This window comes from Hemitrygon akajei, chromosome 5, assembly GCF_048418815.1.
Source record: "Hemitrygon akajei chromosome 5, sHemAka1.3, whole genome shotgun sequence".
Lineage (NCBI taxonomy): Eukaryota > Metazoa > Chordata > Chondrichthyes > Myliobatiformes > Dasyatidae > Hemitrygon > Hemitrygon akajei.
The window spans coordinates 76,628,111-76,647,816 of record NC_133128.1 but is presented as its reverse complement, the minus strand read 5'-3'; the positions used below and the strand labels follow the sequence as shown (position 1 = coordinate 76,647,816).

Here is a 19,706-nt window from a genome sequence, read left to right as displayed (position 1 = left end):
CTACAACAAAGCCAGCCTTCCTAATCAGCTTATTGAGCCTGTTGGCAATACCCGTGTTTGGCCTTTATATACTTTATACTATAAAGGCCAAGCATTTGGAGGACAAACTGCAATCAATAAAGCACTGATAATGTCTCTTCTCATGGTGATTAAACATTTAGCAAGTAAATTGCCAAGTTTGGAGAACAATCTAACTCAAACATTATGTTTGACTCCTTCTGCTTTATATAGTTCTGCACGCTGAAGCATGTAACATAAAAGTAGTCAGTATAACACACACAAAATGTTGGAGGAACTCAGCAGGTCAAACAGTGTCTAGAGGGGAATAAACGGTTGAAGTTTCAGGGGGAGACCCTTCATTGCGACTGCAAAGGAAGGGGGCAGACGACAGAATAAGATGAGAAAGGGGAAGGAGTACAAGCTGGCAGGTGATAGATGAGGTCAGGTGTCAAGGAATGTTGGTGGGTAGGGAAGGGGAAATCATGTGAGAGCCTGGGTGGATGAGGTAAAGGGCTGAAGGAGGTATATGATAGGAAAGGACAGTGGACCATGGAATCAAGGGAAGGAAGAGGGGAAACAGAGGTAATGGGCAGGTCATGAGGGGTGGGGAAGGAGAAGAGAAGGAATGACAGGGTTACCAGAATGAAAGATAAATAAAAAAAGAGTGGAGGGGTAATAGAGGGGAGTGGTTTCCAGAAGTTAGAGAAACTGATGTTTGTGCTATCAGGTTGTTTCTACTCAGACATAATGTGAGGTGTTGCTCCTCCAACCTGCATTTGGCCTCTTTGTGACAGAACAGGGGGCCATGAACAGCCATACTGGTAAATACAGTATAGTAAAAGTGTATTGTAACAGAAGATAAATGGGAGCTGAACTGCCTATTCCTTCAAAACTGCCCCATTGGTCAAAAATATCAAAATTGACCTTTTAACCCAAATTCACCCAGTCAGTTCGGATTGGCAACAACAATTTCCATCAGCACAGGGACGCCACAAGGCTGCGTGTTTAGCTCCCAGCTCCACTCATTTTATACCGATGACCGTGAGGCTAAACACTGCTCCAATGCCATATTTAAGTTTGCTGACGACTCCACTGTCACTGGCCAAATCAAAGGTGGCGATGAGTCAGCATGTAGGAGGGAAATTGAAAATGTGGCTGAGTGGTGTAACAACAACAACCTTACACTCAATGTCAGCAAGTCTAACGAGCTGATTATTGACTTCAGGAGGTGGAAACTGGAAGTCCATGAGCCAGTCCTCATCAGAAGATCCAAGATGGAGAAGGTCAACAACTTTAAGTTATTTGGCGTTAGCACTTCACCGAGTGAAGGACTTCACCTAAGACCTATCCTAGGCTCAATATGTAACTGCATGGTAGTGCCTCTACTTCCGTAGAAGTTTGTGAATATTCAGCATGACCTCTAAAACTTTGACATACATCTATAGACATGTAGTGGAGAATATACTGACTGGTTGCATCATGGCCTGGTGTGAAAACACCAATGCCCTTGACTGAAACATCCTACAAAAAGTAGTGGATATAGCCCAGTTCATCACAGGTAAAGCCCACCAACTGTTGAGCTCATCTACACGGAGCATTGTCACAGGAAAGCAGTATTCATCAACAAGCAACTCCACCATCTAAACCATGTTCTCTTCTTGCAATTGCGTCAGGAAGAAGGCAAATTTGACCCAGGGCTCACTTCACCAGGCTCAGGAACAGTAATTACCCCTCAACCATCAGGCTCTTGAAGCAGAGGGGATAAATTCACATAACTTCACTCGCCCCATCACTGATCTGTTCCCACAACCTACAGACTCACTTGCAAGGACTTTTCATCTCATATTCTCAATATTTATTGCTTGTTTATTTATTATTATTACTTATTTCTCTTTCATGTTTTCACAGTTTGTTGTCTTTTGCACACTGGTTGTTTGTCCAATCTGTTGGGGGTGGTCTTTCATTGATTCTTTTGTGTTTCTTAGATTTAAATCTCAGGGTTGTATACAATATGGTGACATATATGAACTTTGATAATAAATTTACTTTGAACTTTGAGTTCACTACCTGCCTTTTCCTCCTCAGTGTTTCCCTTAACATTTTTCCTTTTTCCCTTAAAAAACCACCAGTCAGTAAAACACAGACAACGATTTCCAAAAGAGTCATTTTCCAAGATTCACAGCTCTTTAAATGTAGAGGTTTCTACTTCTCTCAGCTTTGAATGGCTGATGTCTTGTTTGAGACACTGTAATCTCTACTTCTCTACTAACTAACCAGAGAAAACAACCTCAACACAAGAAAATCTGCGGATGCACATCCTGCCAGTTTTTGGCAAGGCTCTTCAAAATTTTATGTTGTATTTTATGATTATGTTGTAAAAAAAAGAGATCACTCCCTACCTGTACATAGTTTTACTTTTGTTTGTTCTTTCTTTTCTATAAGTGGATATATACTATGATATACTAGATATCATATATATACTAGATATATATGATATATATACTAGATAAATACTATGTGGAGATCTGTGACAAACATGAATATATGATATATACATACAGTTTCTGAAATACATCTTATGGAAATGTTTGTATGATGCTGAATTTCAATAAAAAATAAATTACAAAAATATGTACGTTCGGATAAGATCATCATTAATTAGAAGTGTAGTCTGCTCATGCTCACAGTGCACTTCTTATAAGCTTTTCAAATGTCGCATTTACCTTCATGTTAAGTTTCCATGCTATGTATACCCAGGTCCTTCTGAATCCCATTGTCACCACCGAAATTAATACCCTGCTTTTTTACTTTTTCCAGTGAAATGTATAGGCTAACATTCACCCACGTTATATTAAAGAAAATTCCCTACGGTAAAGATTGCCATTGCTTCTTCCTTGAGGTTTTGAGGATTTCTTTTACCATTCAATTGCATTATCTCGGCTGATTACATCTTTGCAGTACGAGTCGAGAAAGAGGTCTTTGTAAATTCTTCCACACAGGCAGTACATATCGGGGGCAGGCTGGTCACATGACTCCAGGACCCCAAGCATTACTCTTAAGGCTTTTTCTCTGTCACCCTGTTGATTCCGCCTACAAAGCGAAAAAAAAGCAACTAAAGTCAAAAAGACCTTTATTTTTATCATAAATACAAGAAAATCTGCAGATGCTTGAAATCCCAACCAATACACATAAAATGCTGGAGGAACTCGACAGATCAGGTAGCATCAATGGAAATAAATAGTCGACGTTTTGAGCCAAGACCCTTCTTCAGTACTGAAAAGGAAGGCGGAGGATGCCGGAGTAAAACAGTGGGGGGTGGGGTGGGGAGGAAGACTAGCTAGAGAGAAGGTGATAGGTGAAGCCAGGTGAGTGAGAAAGGTCAAGGTCTGGAGAAGAAGGAATCTGATAGGAGATGAGAGTGGACTATGGGAGAAAGAGAAAGAGCATATATTTTATAGTCCTTCTTTGAGTTCAAGACAGTGTAAACATTCTGTGGGCAATAAAGCAATTTTGAAGATTTAATCACAGTTGTATTGTGGTTGTCGTGGACAGCCAAACCATCCAGAAAAGGCTCAAATAAACAGAAATATGACAATAAGTAATCCAGTTCAGTTGTCTTGATGGGAGATAAATATCTATTAAAACATCAGGGGAACTCCCTTGCTCTTCCTAGAATAATACTAAGAGACCATATACCACCATTCAAGAGGGCAGGTCAGTGCTTGAGTTTAACGTTGCAAATAAACAGTGGATGATGACGTGTTTAAACTAGGTCACTTCAAAGCCGCTCTCTCTTATGTCAGCAGGGAACAGTTCTGTGCCTGTTTTACATTTGCCCCTGACCATATATGGGTGAGATTCTGACACCATTTGTTATGGAGAACAGGATCGAGAATCATCTGGCAACGTGTGAGAGCCAGGAGTGGGGAAGATGTCAGGAGGTCCCTCTGCATCTACAAACAGATCAACCCCTCAATGTGAATACCACCATTAACAGGCAGATAGTGACAAATTCACCAACAATCATGTTTCCATCAATAACATTACTCACTCTTACACAGCATTCATTTTCTACTTACTTCCTGTTTTCAGCTCTTTGCAATGTTTTGCACATTTATACATTATAGGAAGTCAAATTACTATTGCTTCCGTGGGCAATTGTTCTTTAATGAATTATACCAACTCCTCTGTAATCAATGATTGGCAAGCACATACGTAGTCCAAACAGATGAAGTTCAAAGTGCCTCATCCTGTTACCTCAGCTCCAAATTAATGGCTGGGTTCCTGTAGCTTGGACATGGAACAGAGGTGCTCTGGCCAAAGGAAATGGACGAAATATGTCAGGAGATGTATTTCATGTCAAATATTTGGATAGGCAAGAATGCATGAGCTGTGAGAACAATGCCCTCAGCAAGAAGGATAGAGTGCTCTTTCAAACCCTTCCTCACTCACATGGCCTGGGCTCATAACAGCTTCCATCTCAAATCACTTGGGGGTCATAATTATTGAGAGACAGACTTGGAAACAGGTCTACCGAGTCCAGAGTCCATCCTGATTATCAGCCACCTAGTCTTACACCTATCCTACCTCCTCTTTTTATTTTCTCCACATTACTGTCAACTCCCTTCCAGGTGTTCTATGAATATGCACATGGACAATAGGAAAATGGAGGGCTATGCAGCAGGAAAGGGGTGGATTGATCTTAGCGTAGACCTCTTTCACTGCAATTCAGAAGAATGTGGGGTGTCCTCATTGAAAACCTATCGCAAGTTGAAAGGCCTCGATAGAGTGGACGTGGAGAGGCTGTTTCCTCCGGATGGGGAGTCTAAGACCAGCGGTCACAGCTTCAGAATAGGAGGATATCCATTTAGCACAGAGATGAGGAGCAATTTCTTTAGTTAGAGGGTGGTGAATCTGTAGAATTCATTGCCATGGGCAGCTGTGAAGTCTTTAGGTTTATTTAAGGTAGACGTTGATAGATTTTTGAGTGGTCAGGGCATGAAGGGATACAGGGAGAAGGCAGGAGATTGGGGCTGAGAAAGAAAATTGATCAGCCATGATGGTGGAAAATGGTGGAGCAGACTCGATAGGCCAAATGCCTGCTCCTATATCTTATGGTCTTAAAAGGTTGGCACAACATTGTGGGCTGAAGGGTCTGTACTGTTCTAAGTTCTATGCTCTAGATTCTGCCAAACCTCTACACACTCATGGTCATTTACAGTAGCCAACTAATCGACCGACCTGGACATTTTTTGGGATGTGAGAGGATCCCGGAGCAGCCAGAAGCCCACACACTCACAGGAAGATATTTCAAACTTCACGCAGACAGCACCCGAAGTGAGGAGCAAACTCAGGTCAGTGGAGCTGTGAGCCAGTGAACTCTCCAGGCTGCATCATTTTGCCAGGTGTTATTGATCAAATGGTGGAAGGCAAATCATTAAAACAACCAGGTATTGTGAATATGAAACCAGAAGTATGTTAACATATTAACTCAAGAGAAAAACTAATTGATTATAAAGACCTGAATTTCTGCGCATGAGGTTATTAATGCTTAACTATTACCTAAAGCAACACCTGCTTATCTATTTAGTAAACTGATACTGCTACCAGAATTTGTGGCACTGGCACTTAATCAGTGTGTTAAATCCAGAGCACGTTAGCCCAAAGGAATGTGACACAAGAAGGGGGAGTATTTCGCGTGGCCCCTCAATCCCACACTACTATTCAGTGAAATCATGGCTTATCTAATCTTCACCTGAACTCCACTTTCCTACGCATTCCCCATAATCCTTGTCTCCCCAGCCGACCGAAAATCTATTTACCCCATTCTCAGAAATATTCAACAACCATCCTCACAACCCTCTGGTTAAGCAGAATCCAAAGATTCACAATCCTCTGCGAGACAAGATCTATGACCTTACAGAGAAAATAGCTTTCAGTAGTCAGAAAGGTCACGTGTTTATTTACAATGTTCTACAGCTCCTGGGTGTGTCTTTGCAAAAGCGAAAAATACTTGTCCAATGAAATTACGTTAAATAAAAATTAACTTCTACTTGTAATAAATAAATCCCAACAAAAATTATATATTGATGAACCAAAATATTCTTGAAGAAATTCTACGTCTCCAATTTCAAAGACAACTCCAATATGAATCAATGCCCCCAACTTCTCACCCTCAACCCCAAAGCCAAATGCCCACCTCCCAGCACCGAACATTTGAAGTTCCCTCAGAATCTTATGTTTCATTGAGAGCTACTCTCCTTCATCTCAACTCCAATAAGCATGAGGCAAACCTGCTTTCCCATCCCTCAACATAGTGAGACTTCCCTGACCTCCCTCTAATTAAAATAGATCCCTGTTTAAATAAAGAAAGCATTCGTATATGAGGTAATCAACAAAGGGAATCCCCTAAAATGTATTTACAGTGACTTTCTGTAACCAATCAGAAGTCTGTCTCACTTTGAATTAAAAGAACCCACAGACAACATTCTTCAAATTAATTTTTAACAGATCAATTGCTTTCCCGTTTTGTAAGGTAGATTCCCAGTGACTGCTAGCATACAAAGTCAGAATTAACCAAATTCATATCTATGCCCTCAAGAGATATTAATGCAAAAGACATCATGTTGTACTTGCAGATATGTACTAAATGTTTAGAAATGCAGGGTTGATTTCCCCACTCTCTGTTTTCAGCTGGTTTATGGTTGGCCAGGAAGGAAGAGAGAGCAGGATCTGGCAGGATATTATACAATCATTTGTTTCATGACTTCTTTTAAACATAGGTCCGAAATATAACTTGCGAATGTGAAGTCACAAGTCATTCAGCATCTTCTAATGGCTGTTTTTTTTTAGCTCAATCAGAGTTGTTGCATCAACCTACAAACTGACCAGTGTTCCTCCCCATTCTCCACACCTTTCACATCTCCTGCAGGCCCATTACATGTTCAGCAAGCAGACCCTGGGTCCTGATCCCAGCTTCACTCTTTTAAATTTGGTTTAAGCCTCATCTCTTCTCCTGAGACCCAAGACCCAGCCTTAGTCCCATGTGACACATGATTCCGCTGCACAGGAGACCATTGGTGCAAACTTTATAAAGCATTAGATGCCCAATTTTTGAGTCTCTTTCCTCCTCTCAGTGACGGTAGTGGTGCACTAGTTGACGCTGGCATCTCACAGTCACAGAAACCCAGCTTCAATGATGATATCAGGTGCTCCCTGTGCAGAGGTTGCACATTCTTCTCACGACTACACGGCTTTACAGCCCCCATTTCCCCTCAAGTCCCGAAGATGTGAAGGTAGATTAATTGGTCTTTGATTAATGCCATTTTGAATAGGCAAATCGCTGAAGAATTTAAAAAGGGCAAATTGGCGAGCATGTGGGGAGAAGGGTGACAGGGGAATAAGAGCAGGAGGAGGAGCAGTGATGATGATGGCACATGTCTTCCGTCTGTGTGATGACACCTTTAAGCACGGAGCTCAAGTTTGGCTTACTCTAACTTGCTGGTCAATTGAGGATACAATCATAAATTACAAGTATGGGATTTCCTCGACTTGGGACTCTGATTTCTACATTGAAACTGTTCAGCTCACCAGGAAGGCGGCATCCATCTTTGGGTGGGCCTGCATCATCCAGACCATGCCCTCTTCCTGATGCTGCTGTCAGGCAGGAACTACAGGAGACGGCAGACCTACACCTGAAGCTTCAAAAAAAGCTGCTTCCCCACGGCTATCAGGTTCTCGAACCAACCTGAAAATCTACATTAGATGATATATTTCTTTCACTCCTTCTTAATCTTGCACTCGTGTCTTTACGCTTATTCTGTTATCTTGTACACATGGATGATTTGAATAACTTATTTTCTCTTAAATTAGTATCAATTAATGCTTAACCCTTTCTTGCAATGTACTGCACTGCTGCGGCAAAAAATATTATTTTCATGGCATTTATGCACTGTGAATGTCTGCTTCTGACAACAGTAAACTTCAACTAGACTCAGAAGTATCTGAAGCTGTTCAGAGAAAATTCAACCTATTGTGTTACACTCAGTGGCACCTGTACGCCTATTTATTAATGCAGATATCTAATTAACCAATCATGTGGCAGAGGCTCAATGCATAAAAGCATGCAGACGTGGTCAAGAGGTTCAGTTATTGCTCAGACCAAACATCAGAATGGGGACTTTGTCCTTAGAATGACTGTTGGTGCCAGATGGGGTGGTCAGAGTATCTCGGAAACGGCTGACCTCCTGGGATTTCTCTGGAGTTTACAGAGAATGGTGCAAGAAACGAAAAACATCTAGTGAGCAGTGGGCAAAGACGCCTTGTTAATGAGAAAGGTCAGAGGGGGAATGGCAGGGGAAATTTAAATAACCACGCATTACAACAGTGGTATGCAAAGGAGCACCATTGAAGGCACAACACATCAAGCCTTAAAGTGGAACCTTACAGCAGCAGATGACCTTTATGAGGTAGAGTGGCCACTGACTTTGCCTGTCAATGTCCCTGATCCTTTATACAAATTCTTTTCAGTGCCTGGGCCCGGCAGGAAGCACCCTGACTTACACATGGTGAGTGTACCCTACTCAAGGGGGAGGGAGGCAGGGGGTGAGGTGGAGAAACCCGAATCAGAGATAAGGAAGGAAACGGAACAGGACATGAGAAGAGTGCAAATTGCTGCACCTGAAAAGCAATATCGAGCTGCGGCCTCCCTAGTGACAAATCAATTATTTTAGCTGCAGGGCGTTTGGGAATTAGCACAGGAGCTGCAAAGATGAGTGCAGCCCTGCCAGTGCTCGAGGGGAAAGCTGAAGCTGTGTTCATTCATTCCTGGAACATGACCAATACCATTGAATAATATCTGCTGCAGACTTCAAGCAGTTAATTTTGCTCACCTGCCTCTGTTCTTTACTAACATACACCCACTGTATCTGCCACTTCTAAATATTTAGAATTCCTCCCACTGGACACAGGTACTTAAACAAAAGCTGTGGGCTATTCATTCATAAAATTCCTTCCATGCACCCTAGTACTGGGACGTGTGACTCAAATGTCTCATTTGCCACTGTCAACAAGAAAAAGTGATTTCAATTCTAACTGCAGCTTTATTTGAAGCTATTGTCAAATAAATCCGACTGGACTAAAACAGATTCACCAGGCTAATTCCTGGTATGAGAGAGTTTTTCCAATCATGAGACATCCGACCAACATTCTTTGGAGCTTGTAGACTGACAAATGAGCTCACTGAAACAAGATCCTGAGGAGCATTAGCAGGGGAGGTATCGAGTGGGGGATTCCACTTCTGTGTGTACGTCCTTGTGCTTGTGTAATGTGTAATCATGTGTACAAATATGAATTGTGTTTAAGTAACACCAAACAACATTATTTGGCAGTTGCCTCGCTCAATGGTCTTCTGTACATGTTAGTTTCATAACAAACTTAGCCAACTTTACAACTCCGCACACGATGTACTGTAGCTGAATGGAATTTATAATCAGCTTTAAGTTTCAGCTACATATGAATGTTGTTCTACATGAAAGAGTTTTGAAGGTTACACGTCACAAACTATAAATCCTCTTTCTGGACTGAGTGGTGTAGGGATGGCAAAGATACTTAACAGGACAAATTGTTTAGCCTCTTGCATCTTAGAGTCTCAGCCCTATAGTAACCCTTCGCATGATGGTTAGAACCTTGCAGGTAAGTGATTAAGCATATAAGTATGTAGACCAAATTCACAAGTTGTGAACTGATTGGAAAATTAACTGTAAGCCTGAGCTTGCAAGCAGTTGGGTCCATATTTCAGCAAGTTGACCAAATATCATAGCACCTCACATATCTGACCCATTTGCTTCCTGTATCCATTTTCAAATTCCTCCCTTCCTGCCACCTGGTCTGTCTCTCCAATGTCCAAAGCTAAGGCTGTGGCTTGTTCTACAAACTGTGGCGAGGTTGTCATGGTGCATGAGACATTCTGACATTTCTGTCTTCGGGAATTAGAGTGTATCAGGGACTAGATGTCACACTATGTCAGATACATTGTCCTATGCCACTGACAGAGCGGATGTCACAATGTATTAGAGACACGATCCATTTCCCTTCTGGTTTGGGTGTCATGGTGCATTAGGTATATCCTTCCTCCCCCTAGGCCATGGTGTCACAATACATCAGACAATCTTTCTGTTCCCCTCTGGGATTAAGTGTCACAGCCCATTTGATCATTTCCCCCTCTGGTACAGGTTAACACATTGCAACACTGTCTTTTCCATTTCTATCGGTGTCCAAGGTACACTAAGCCTCTCCTCTTCTGTCACAGCATCTGAGATACATTGCCTTTTCTCTTCTTCAGGACAACACACCATTGTGGTGATGTTTGAATTCTGGCCATCCAAGATCTCTTCAAAAGTGCTTGGATACACATCGGGGAAACAGTGTTTGGGCTGGGCAGAGGAGACAGTATTAAGCAGCTCCACTAGATACAGATCAGCTACAGTTCAGGCAGTAGGTTTGTCATACCATCCAAGGAGTTGCCACTTGAGTAGACTTGCTTACGTACATTGCTGCCTCCTCCAGTTGGGTGCCAATGTGCCCTACAGGCAGAGGTGTTGCATGGAGATACAGCAGTGTCAGGGGTGGATAGGGTGACTCCCAGTTACCAGTACTACACGGGTGTGAGAAATCGAGCATACACAGCATGTCTGACGTCTCTGTGAATAACTATACCCTGCCTTTCCTTCATTGTCAGCGTGATAGTGCTTCTAGTTATCATTTGCAGGAACAAAGAGCAACCTGGCCAGCCACATTACTCCTGAAAGAACGGTACAATCGGTCAGAGACCAGGTGCAGCCAGAGTCAATGTAAAAGATGTCATGAGGAAACCAGTCCAGCAGTGAGACAGATGGGACACGAGACCCAAGGTGGTGCATTTTTAATTATTTTGGTTTCCTTCTTAATGGAACCAAGAAAAGTAAGTGTGATTCTCTGGTCCCTCAAAACCCCAGAGCTCCCCAGGCAACACCACTACTAACGCTATGGGGCAGCCTCCAGCAACTACCCATCTAAACTGTGGAAATCTGTACCACAATCCACTGGTCAGAGTGGGTACAGGTTGGTCAACAGGATTAAAATGGGGTCCATTGTGGGAGGAAAACCTGGTCCTCATTACTGCAAAAGCATCTCCTGTCACTGCTAATCAACCAATTACTCAACCAGAGTTAAAATCAGATTGAGAGAATATTACTCTCAATCTACTGTGAACTTACTGTGGATTCACCACAACAATACTGGGCTTAAAGGTTTCAACTGAGTTTGAAATGCCTTATATTCTTGAGTTTCAGAATTTATGGGATAGCTTGATAAATGTATTAAAAATAAAGTGATGGTAAACAACATGATACAAACAATATGGCATGTAATAGTTGAGTGGACACCAGTAGCTATTCTGGTCATGTAATCCTTCAATCTAGATAAGAATTGTAGAGCACCATCCAGCAGCGAGGAGCCCAATCAGGACACGGTGAGGGTGACTGGAAGCCCAGGTGAGTCCTGGGAGCAGGGAGATGCAGTTTGGCTAGTGTGGTGTTGGGAGGGAATGACATGGGGCACAGGGAGAGGCAGAGCTTTTAGGAAGACTAGGCTATCCAAGTGGAGATGGGCAAGGTCCATAGCAGGAATGAAGAGAGGGAAGGAAGCCCTTGCAGAGGAAACGGAATATTTTCAATGGGATCCCATCTCAGTGTGCCACAATTAACAGTCAAGGGAACATGTAGGCAGCACTCCGAATGATAGCTGCATTAGAACAGCGTTACTTGATGGATGTCTGGCACCAGGTACGACCGCAAATGCGCAACAGCGGCCAATGTCCAAAATCAAGGGAATGAGCTTCTGCATCGATGGAAAATAAACCAGAAATGATCATCAACTACCTGGAGCGAAATGAGGTAATTTTCAATTACACGGCAATGAAACAAAGAACAAAGGCCTCAAGGTTATTTCTTCAGTGGTTTGATCGGGGAACGACCGCGTAAGCACATGGACGTCAGCCAATGAGAAGAGCAAGAAGAGTTTAAAAGGAGACACCTTACAGAGCGGGCGTGGAGTAGAGGGAGACAGAGTAGGAAGGCTTTGGCTCAATGGGACTTTGGTGATAACGGGTGGAGGTGAGGTAGGTTACTTGTGTAGAATACAGACAGGAAGGCAAGTGTTCAGGGCAGGGTGTCAAATGTGGGAAGTCCTGGAGACTCTCAGCATCCCGGATGGCCACATCTGCACCAGGTGTGCTGAGCTGCAGCTCCTTAGGGACCGTGTTAGGGAACTGGAGATGCAGCTCAATGACTTTCATCTGGTCAGGGAAAGTGAGGAGGTGATAGAGAGGAACTATAGGCAGATAGTCACACACTGGGGCCTGGGGAGACAGATAAGTGGGTAACAGTCAGGAGAGGGAAGGGCAGGAGTCAGAGGCTAGAGAGCACCCCTACGGCTGTCCCCTTTAACAATAAGTACACCTGCTTGAGTACTGTTGTGGGGGGGGGGGGGTACGGCCTACCTGGCAGAAGCATTGGTGGCCGTGCCTCTGGCACAGAGTCTGGCCCTGTCGCTCAGTAGGGTAGGGAAAGGAAGAGGATGGCAGCAATGATAGGGGACTCCATAGTTAGGGGGTCAGACAGGCGATTCTGTGGACGCAGGAAAGCAACATGGACGGTAGTTTGCCTCCCAGGTGCCAGGGTCCGGGATGTTTCTGGTCATGTCCACGATATCCTGAAGTGGGAAGGAGAACAACCAGTGGTCGTTGTACATATTGGTACCAATGACATAGGAAGGAAAAAGGAGGAAGTTCTGAAAGCAGATTATAGGGAGTTGAAGTTGAGAAGCAGGATCACAAAGGTAGTAATCTTGGGATTACTGCCTGTGCCACATGACAGTGAGTACAGAAATAGAGTGAGGTGGAGGATAAGTGTGTGGCTGAGGGACTGGAGCAGGGCACAGAGATTCAGATTTCTGGATCACTGGGGCCTCTTTTGGGGCAGGTGTGACCTGTACAATAGGGATGGGTTGCACTTGAATCCCAGGGGACCAATATCCTGGCAGGGAGGTTTGCTAAGGCTATTGGGGAGAGTTTAAACTAGATTTGCTGGGGAGAGGGAACCAAATTGAAGAGATGGAGGAAGAGGCGGTTGGCTCACAGATAGAGACAGCTTGGAGACAGTGTGAGAGGGAGAATAGGCAGGTGACAGAGAAGGGACGTGCTCAGACCGATGGTTTGATGTGTGTCTATTTGAATGCAAGGAGTATTATGAACAAAACAGGTGAGCTTAGAGCGCAGATCAGTACTTGGAGCTATGATGTTGTGGACATCACAGAGAACTGGATGGCTCAGGGCAGGAATGGTTACTTCGAGCGCCAGACATTTAGATGCTCCAGAAAGGACAGGGAGGGAGGCAAAAGAGGTGGGGGCATGGCACTGTTGATCAGAGATAGTGTCATGGCTGCAGAAAAGGAGGAAGTCATGGAGGGATTGTCTACAGAGTCTCTGTGGGTGGAAGTTAGGAACAGGAAGAAGTCAATAATTTTACTGGGTGTATTTTATAAACCACCCGATAGGAACAGGGACATCAAGGAGCAGATAGGGAGACAGATTCTGGAATGGTGTAGTAATAACAGGGTTGTCGTGGTGGGAGACTTTAATTTCCCAAATATCAATTGGCATCTCCCTAGAACAAGGGGTTCAGATGGGGTGGAGTTTGTTAGCTGTGTTCAGGAAGGTTTCTTGACACAATATGTAGATAAGCCTACAAGAGGAGAGGCTGTCCTTGATCGGGTATTGGGAAATGAACCTGGTCAGGTGTCAGATCTCCCAGTGGGAGAACATTTTAGAGATAGCAATCATAATTCTATCTACTTTACCATAGCATTGGAGAGGGATAGGCACAGACAAGTTAGGAAAGCGTTTAATTGGAGTAAGGAGAAATATGAAGCTGCCAGTCAAGAACTTGGAAGCATAAATTGGGAACAGATGTTCTCAGGGAAAAGTACAGAAGAAATGTGGCAAACTTTCAAGGGATATTTGCATGGAGTTCTGCATAGGTACATTCCAATGAGACAGGGAATGGATGGTAGGGTACAGGAACCATGGTATACAAAGGCTGTTGTAAATCTAGTCAAGAAGAAAAAAAAAGAGCTTACGAAAGGGTCAAAAACTAGGTAATAATAGCAATCTAGAAGATTATAAGGTGAGCAGGAAGGAGCTTAAGAAAGAAATTAGGAGAGCCAGGAGGGGCCATGAGAATGCCTTGGTGGCTAGGATTAAGGAAAACCCCAAGGCATTCTACAAGTATGTGAAGAGCAAGAGGATAAGACATGAGAAAATAAGACCAATCAAGGATAACAGAGGTACTTAATGAATACTTTGCTTCAGTATTAACTACGGAAAAGGATCTTGGCAATTGTAGGGATGACTTACAGTGGACTGAAAAGCTTGAGCATGTAGATATTAAAAAGAGGATGTGCTGTAGCTTTTGGAAGTCATCAAGTTGGATAAGTCACCTGGACTAGACGAGATGTAGCCCAGGATACTGTGGGAGACGAGGGAGGAGATTACTGAGCCTCTGGTGATGAACTTTGCATCATCAATGGGGATGGCAAAAGTTTTCAGAGGATTGGAGGGTTGCAGATGTTGTTCCATTATTCAAGAGAGGGAGTAGGGATAGCCCAGGAAATTAAAGACCAGTGAGTCTTACTTCAGTGGTTGGTAAGCTGATGGAGAAGATCCTGAGAGGCAGGATTTATGAACATTTGGAGAGGCATAATATGATTAGGAATAGTCAGCATCGCTTTGTCAAAGGCAGGTCGTGCCTTACGAGCCAGATTGAATTTTTTGAGTATGTGGCTAAACGCAGTGATGAAGGAAGAGCAGTAGATGTAGTGTATATGAATCTCAGCAAGGCATTTGATAAGGTACCCCATGCAAGGCTTATTGAGAAAGTAAGGCGGCATGGGATCCAAGGGGATCTTGCTTTGTGGATCCAGAACTGGTTGCCCACAGAAGGCAAAGATTGGTTGTAGACGGGTCATACTCTGCATGGAGGTTGGTCACCAGTGAAGTGCCTCAGGGATCTGTTCTGGGATCCCTACATTTTGTGATTTTCATAAATGACCTGGATGAGGAAGTGGAGGAATGGGTTGGTAAATTTGTTGATAACATAAAGGTTGGAGGTGTTGTGGATAGTGTGGAGGGCTGTCAGAGGTTACAGCAGGACATTAATAGGTTGGAAAGCTAGGCTGAAAAGTGGCAGATGGATTTCAAACCAGGTAAGTGTGAGGTGGTTCTTTTTGGTAGGTCAAATATGACAGAATATAGTATTAATGTTAGGACTCTTGGCACTGTGGAGGATCAGAGGGATCTTGAGGTCTGAGTCCATAAGACACTCAAAGCTGCTGCGCAGGTTGACTCTGTGGTTAAGAAGGCATACGGTGCATTGTCCTTCATCAATCATGGGATTGAGTTTAAGAGCCAAGAGGTAATGTTGCAGTTATATAGGACCCTGGTCAGATCCCACTTGGAGTACTCTCAGTTCTTGTCGCCTCACTATAGAAAGGCTGTGAAAACCATAGAAAGGATGAAGAGGAGATTTACAAGGATGTTGCCTGGATTGGGGACCATGCCTTATGAGAATAGGTTGAATGAACTGGGCCTTTTCTCCTTGGAGCAACGGATGATGAGAGGTGACCTGATAGAGGAGTATAAGATGATGAGAGGCATGGATCGTGTGGATAGTCAGAGGCTTTTTCCCAGGGCTGAAATAGCTAACATGAGAGGAAACAGTTTTAAGGTGCTTGGAAGTAGGTACAGAGGAAATGTCAGGGGTAACTTTTTATGCAGAGAGTGGTGATTGCGTAGTATGGGCTCCCGGCTATGGTGGTGGAGGCATATACGATAGGGTCTTTTAAGAGACTCCTGGACAGGTACATGGAGCTCAGAAAAATATAGGGCTCTGGATAACCCTAGGTAATTTCTAAGGTAAGGACATGTTTGGCACAGCTTTGTAGGCCAAAGGGCCTGTATTGTGCCGTAGGTTTCTTATGTCTCTATCTTAAACCTGAGCTAAAATATGTAATCGTCAACATGGGGAAAAAAAAATTTCCACATACAGACAGGGGAAATCTAAACTCACTCTACCCAGGGGATATGGACACTGAGACAGCTGATGCTCTTCAAGACTGAGATCATTAGTTGTACATGAACTACTCAGATACCAAACAAAAGCAGATGAAGGGTTGGTGTGAATTATAATTGTAATGCTGGAATACTCTGACGTGGGTGAGGAGACATTCTTGGTCTGGCTATAATTAAGATCAAAGGTTTCACTGAGCCTAATTGGTCACAGATCCCTCAAATGGAGCACTGCTGTGCAATTATCCTCTCTCCAAATCAGTCTCCACAAAATTAAACAGAATTGACAGCTTCCTTCTATTTAATCCCCTTTCAGGACCAGTTGAGATTCAGTGCATCGAATTACTTCTACAGGATCGAATGGAATTCACAGAGCAGGAGCAGGCATTTGACTCAGTCAAAATTTCCTACAAGCTTCCACCAGGCTCCCTCCACTTAAAACTTCATTAGCCTTTCCTTTCCAATAACTAGACCTTGCTTTATTGTTGTACTAGCTTGAAGCTGTTTCAGTTTGCCTGATGGCTGGTGTTGCGGAGCGCACAGCTATTGTTGTAATTTTATAGTACTGTCCTATTGTCGTGATGTGCTCGCAAAGGACTGGATCCAAGTGTGGAGGAATGGCAGGATCCCCAGGAAGAGACGGAAACAAGAGATTAAACATCAGAGGCACGGCTGAGCGACACCACGAGAATCCATCCTCTCCAACACAATGACCCCACTCAGGCACCGACCGGGTCCTCTTTAAATAATCATGGACTGCGGAAACATGTGCCAGCCACAATCAGCGTGAAAAGGTTAAACCAAAAACACAAGGGCTTAACAACTCTAGTTAAAATATTGATCAGTAAATACAAGAGCTCAAGAACCCTTGAAGTTCAGCGCTCTGTGGCAAGTTGCAGAGTGCATGGCGACTATTGGCTGAAAATACTTGAGTGAAGACGCATAACAAATTTTGGTCTCAGTAAAAACAATGATGTTGAAACCAGCACACAGGTACAGTCATGATATTCACTGTTGACACCCTCAGTGTCAAGCATATTCCACAAACAAAGCTCCCTCAGGCATTCTTAAAACAAATTGAGTGAAAGGACCAAGTTTTCCCACTACTAACACTAACTGGAGTTACGTTAGTGGAAAGTAATCAAAAAAGAAGATTTTCCAACCAGACCACCAGAAAAGCTTTGAAGCTATTATCCTCACAAACCCAGGACCCGAGTGGAAATCTATTCAGAGTTGAAGGTTGTGGATTGGACAGCGATCTAGCACAGAAGCAGGCTCCGAGGCTGAGGCTCTGGGCCTGCTCCAGGATTCACTTTCATTCTGAATACTATTTTGCTTGCTTTTATTGTTTGCATTATTGTTTTTCTCTCTCTCTCTGCACATTGGGTGTTTGTCAGTCTTTTTTTTAAATGGGTTCTTTTGGGTTTCTTGCTTTGTGGCTGCCAGTAAGCAGACAAATCTCAAGGTTTTATCCTGTATACATACTTTGATAATAAATGTACTTTGAACTTTCTGAACTTTGGTCCATGCCATCCATCTTCCCTACCTCCTTCCAGCAGAGGCCGTACCTGTTCAGTGCAAATGCATAATGAAACCGGATGCTGTGCTGATCAGTCAGGTCAGAGGTTGGCAGAGCCTCCAGCATTTCCACCAGCTTCACCATGCCATCGTAATCCTGTCAGTGGAAGACGCCAAGAAAAAACAGAGTAAAACTAAAAATTCTGCCACTTCTAAAAGAAAAGTCAAGGAGATTAACGAAGGTAGATAACAATAGCAAGATCCTGCTATTGTTTGATATGTATAATCTGTTTTGGCATATCTGCTTGCTTTTTATCATTAAAGTAATGTGTTGAATTCTTTGCACCCTCAGGTCTTAGCAGGTTATATAGATCTCATAGTGAAATAAAGCAATGGGACCCACAGAGCTAATCTTCTCCCCATCATAAGCCAATAGGTCCTACTGAATACTCACTGTCAAACAACCAATAAGCCTCACTGATCTCAATAACTTGAGTGGAAGAATGATCATTGAGCTGACCCCAGATGACAGCGTCCACTCCAGGAACTGTGCCCCAGCATAAAGAGTTAAAGAAAACGAGACATATGCATGCTTGATAAAAACCTCATCTAAGGGGGCTTCATCCTGCAGCTGAATTAACTGACAACCCTCTGGGCTTAGGGAGTCCGGATGGACCTAAAGATGCTGTGTACTCCTTGCTCTCAGTTCAACATTTAAAGCTGTATTATCAGTGAGGTTGAAGCTGCTATTGTATAATGTTTAAATTCAAAATCATTCTGCAAACTCCTCCAGCGTGATCCTTATCTCCTTTCACAGGAAACACCCCACCCACACTCTTCCTGATCTCTCAGGTGTTTCAAGTACCTTTAACTTTTTGGCTATTTACAAGCACACCTTGTTGCCGTATCTTTGCAGCTTCTGTGTACACTGATTTTCCCCGGTGTGATTTCCTTGTTCTTTTCCAAGAATGCCATCAGACCACTGGTTTAGAGAAGTGCAGCCCCAACAACACTGACATTGGTCAGGACTATCCAGGACAAAATTTCCCACTGGATTAATACCACATTCACTCATGTCTTGTGGCTTGCAGTGTTTACTAGAGGCATGCAAGCAACCTGCCAAGTTTTCTTTGATAGCAGTTGTCAAGCATGTGACCTTATTTATTTATTGAGATACAGCAGCCCTTCAAGCCATGCAGCACAATAACCCACCAATTTAATGCTAGCCTAATCATGGGGCAATTTACAATGACCAATTAACCTACCAAATGGTACATCTTTGAACTGTGGGAGGAAATGAGAGCACCCGGAGGAAATCTACAATGTTACGGAGAGAACGTACTAATTCCTCATAGGCAGCATCAGGAATTGAACCCGGGTTGCCTGTACTGTAAAACATCGTGCTACCACTGCACTACTGTGCCACCCCACTACTGCATAGGAGGGCAACGTCAGCAGGCAGATTGGAATGCCACCCAATGCATGGATTGAGTTTCATCTTCATGGCTTCCTGGCTTGGAAATATGTAACTGCATATTCAGCATCGCTGGGTCTAAATCTTATACTCCCACCCCGTTTGGCATTGCACCAATACTTGCACAAAGACCACAAGCAACCATTTACGATACCCTTGCCTGTGATGCCAAGTTCACATCAATGCATAAAAAGCATAATTTCTGACTCACTCCTTTCAATTTACCTGGATGTCTCTGTATGAGAAAAGAAGGTTTGTGATGACGTCAGGCGTGATGACCTCTGTGCTTTCTAAACGCAACTTAATGGCAGACAGTCGTTTGGCCAGCTCTTCCCCTTGGTATTTCTCCCTTGCATTTCTAATATCACTCAGTAGAGTTTTCTTCAGGTGTGTGCTGTGAACAGAGCAATAGTGTGAATAGTGACAACAACAGCAACAACAGGGAGAATGCACTGAAAGAATGATTTAAGTTGGAATAAATTACTTGTCAATCAGAGAGCTGTCGATGCAGTTTGAGCAATATTTTGAACATTCTAAAATGCAAATCCAACA

At 43.3% G+C, this 19,706-nt stretch overlaps 1 protein-coding gene across 4 annotated transcripts in view; it reads right to left on the bottom strand.

Annotated features, from left to right (window-relative positions):
- Positions 1-19,706, bottom strand: part of LOC140727894 (mitogen-activated protein kinase kinase kinase 15-like) — a 136,581-nt gene that overhangs the window by 80,035 nt on the left and 36,840 nt on the right. For all 4 annotated transcript variants that reach the window (XM_073045829.1, XM_073045830.1, XM_073045832.1 and 1 more), the window contains exons 4-6: positions 19,380-19,548; positions 17,731-17,837; positions 2,920-3,090 (exon numbers count right to left, since the gene is read on the bottom strand). In XM_073045829.1, the coding sequence (XP_072901930.1) occupies positions 2,920-3,090; positions 17,731-17,837; positions 19,380-19,548 (447 nt within the window). The remainder of the gene's footprint in view (positions 1-2,919; positions 3,091-17,730; positions 17,838-19,379; positions 19,549-19,706) is intronic.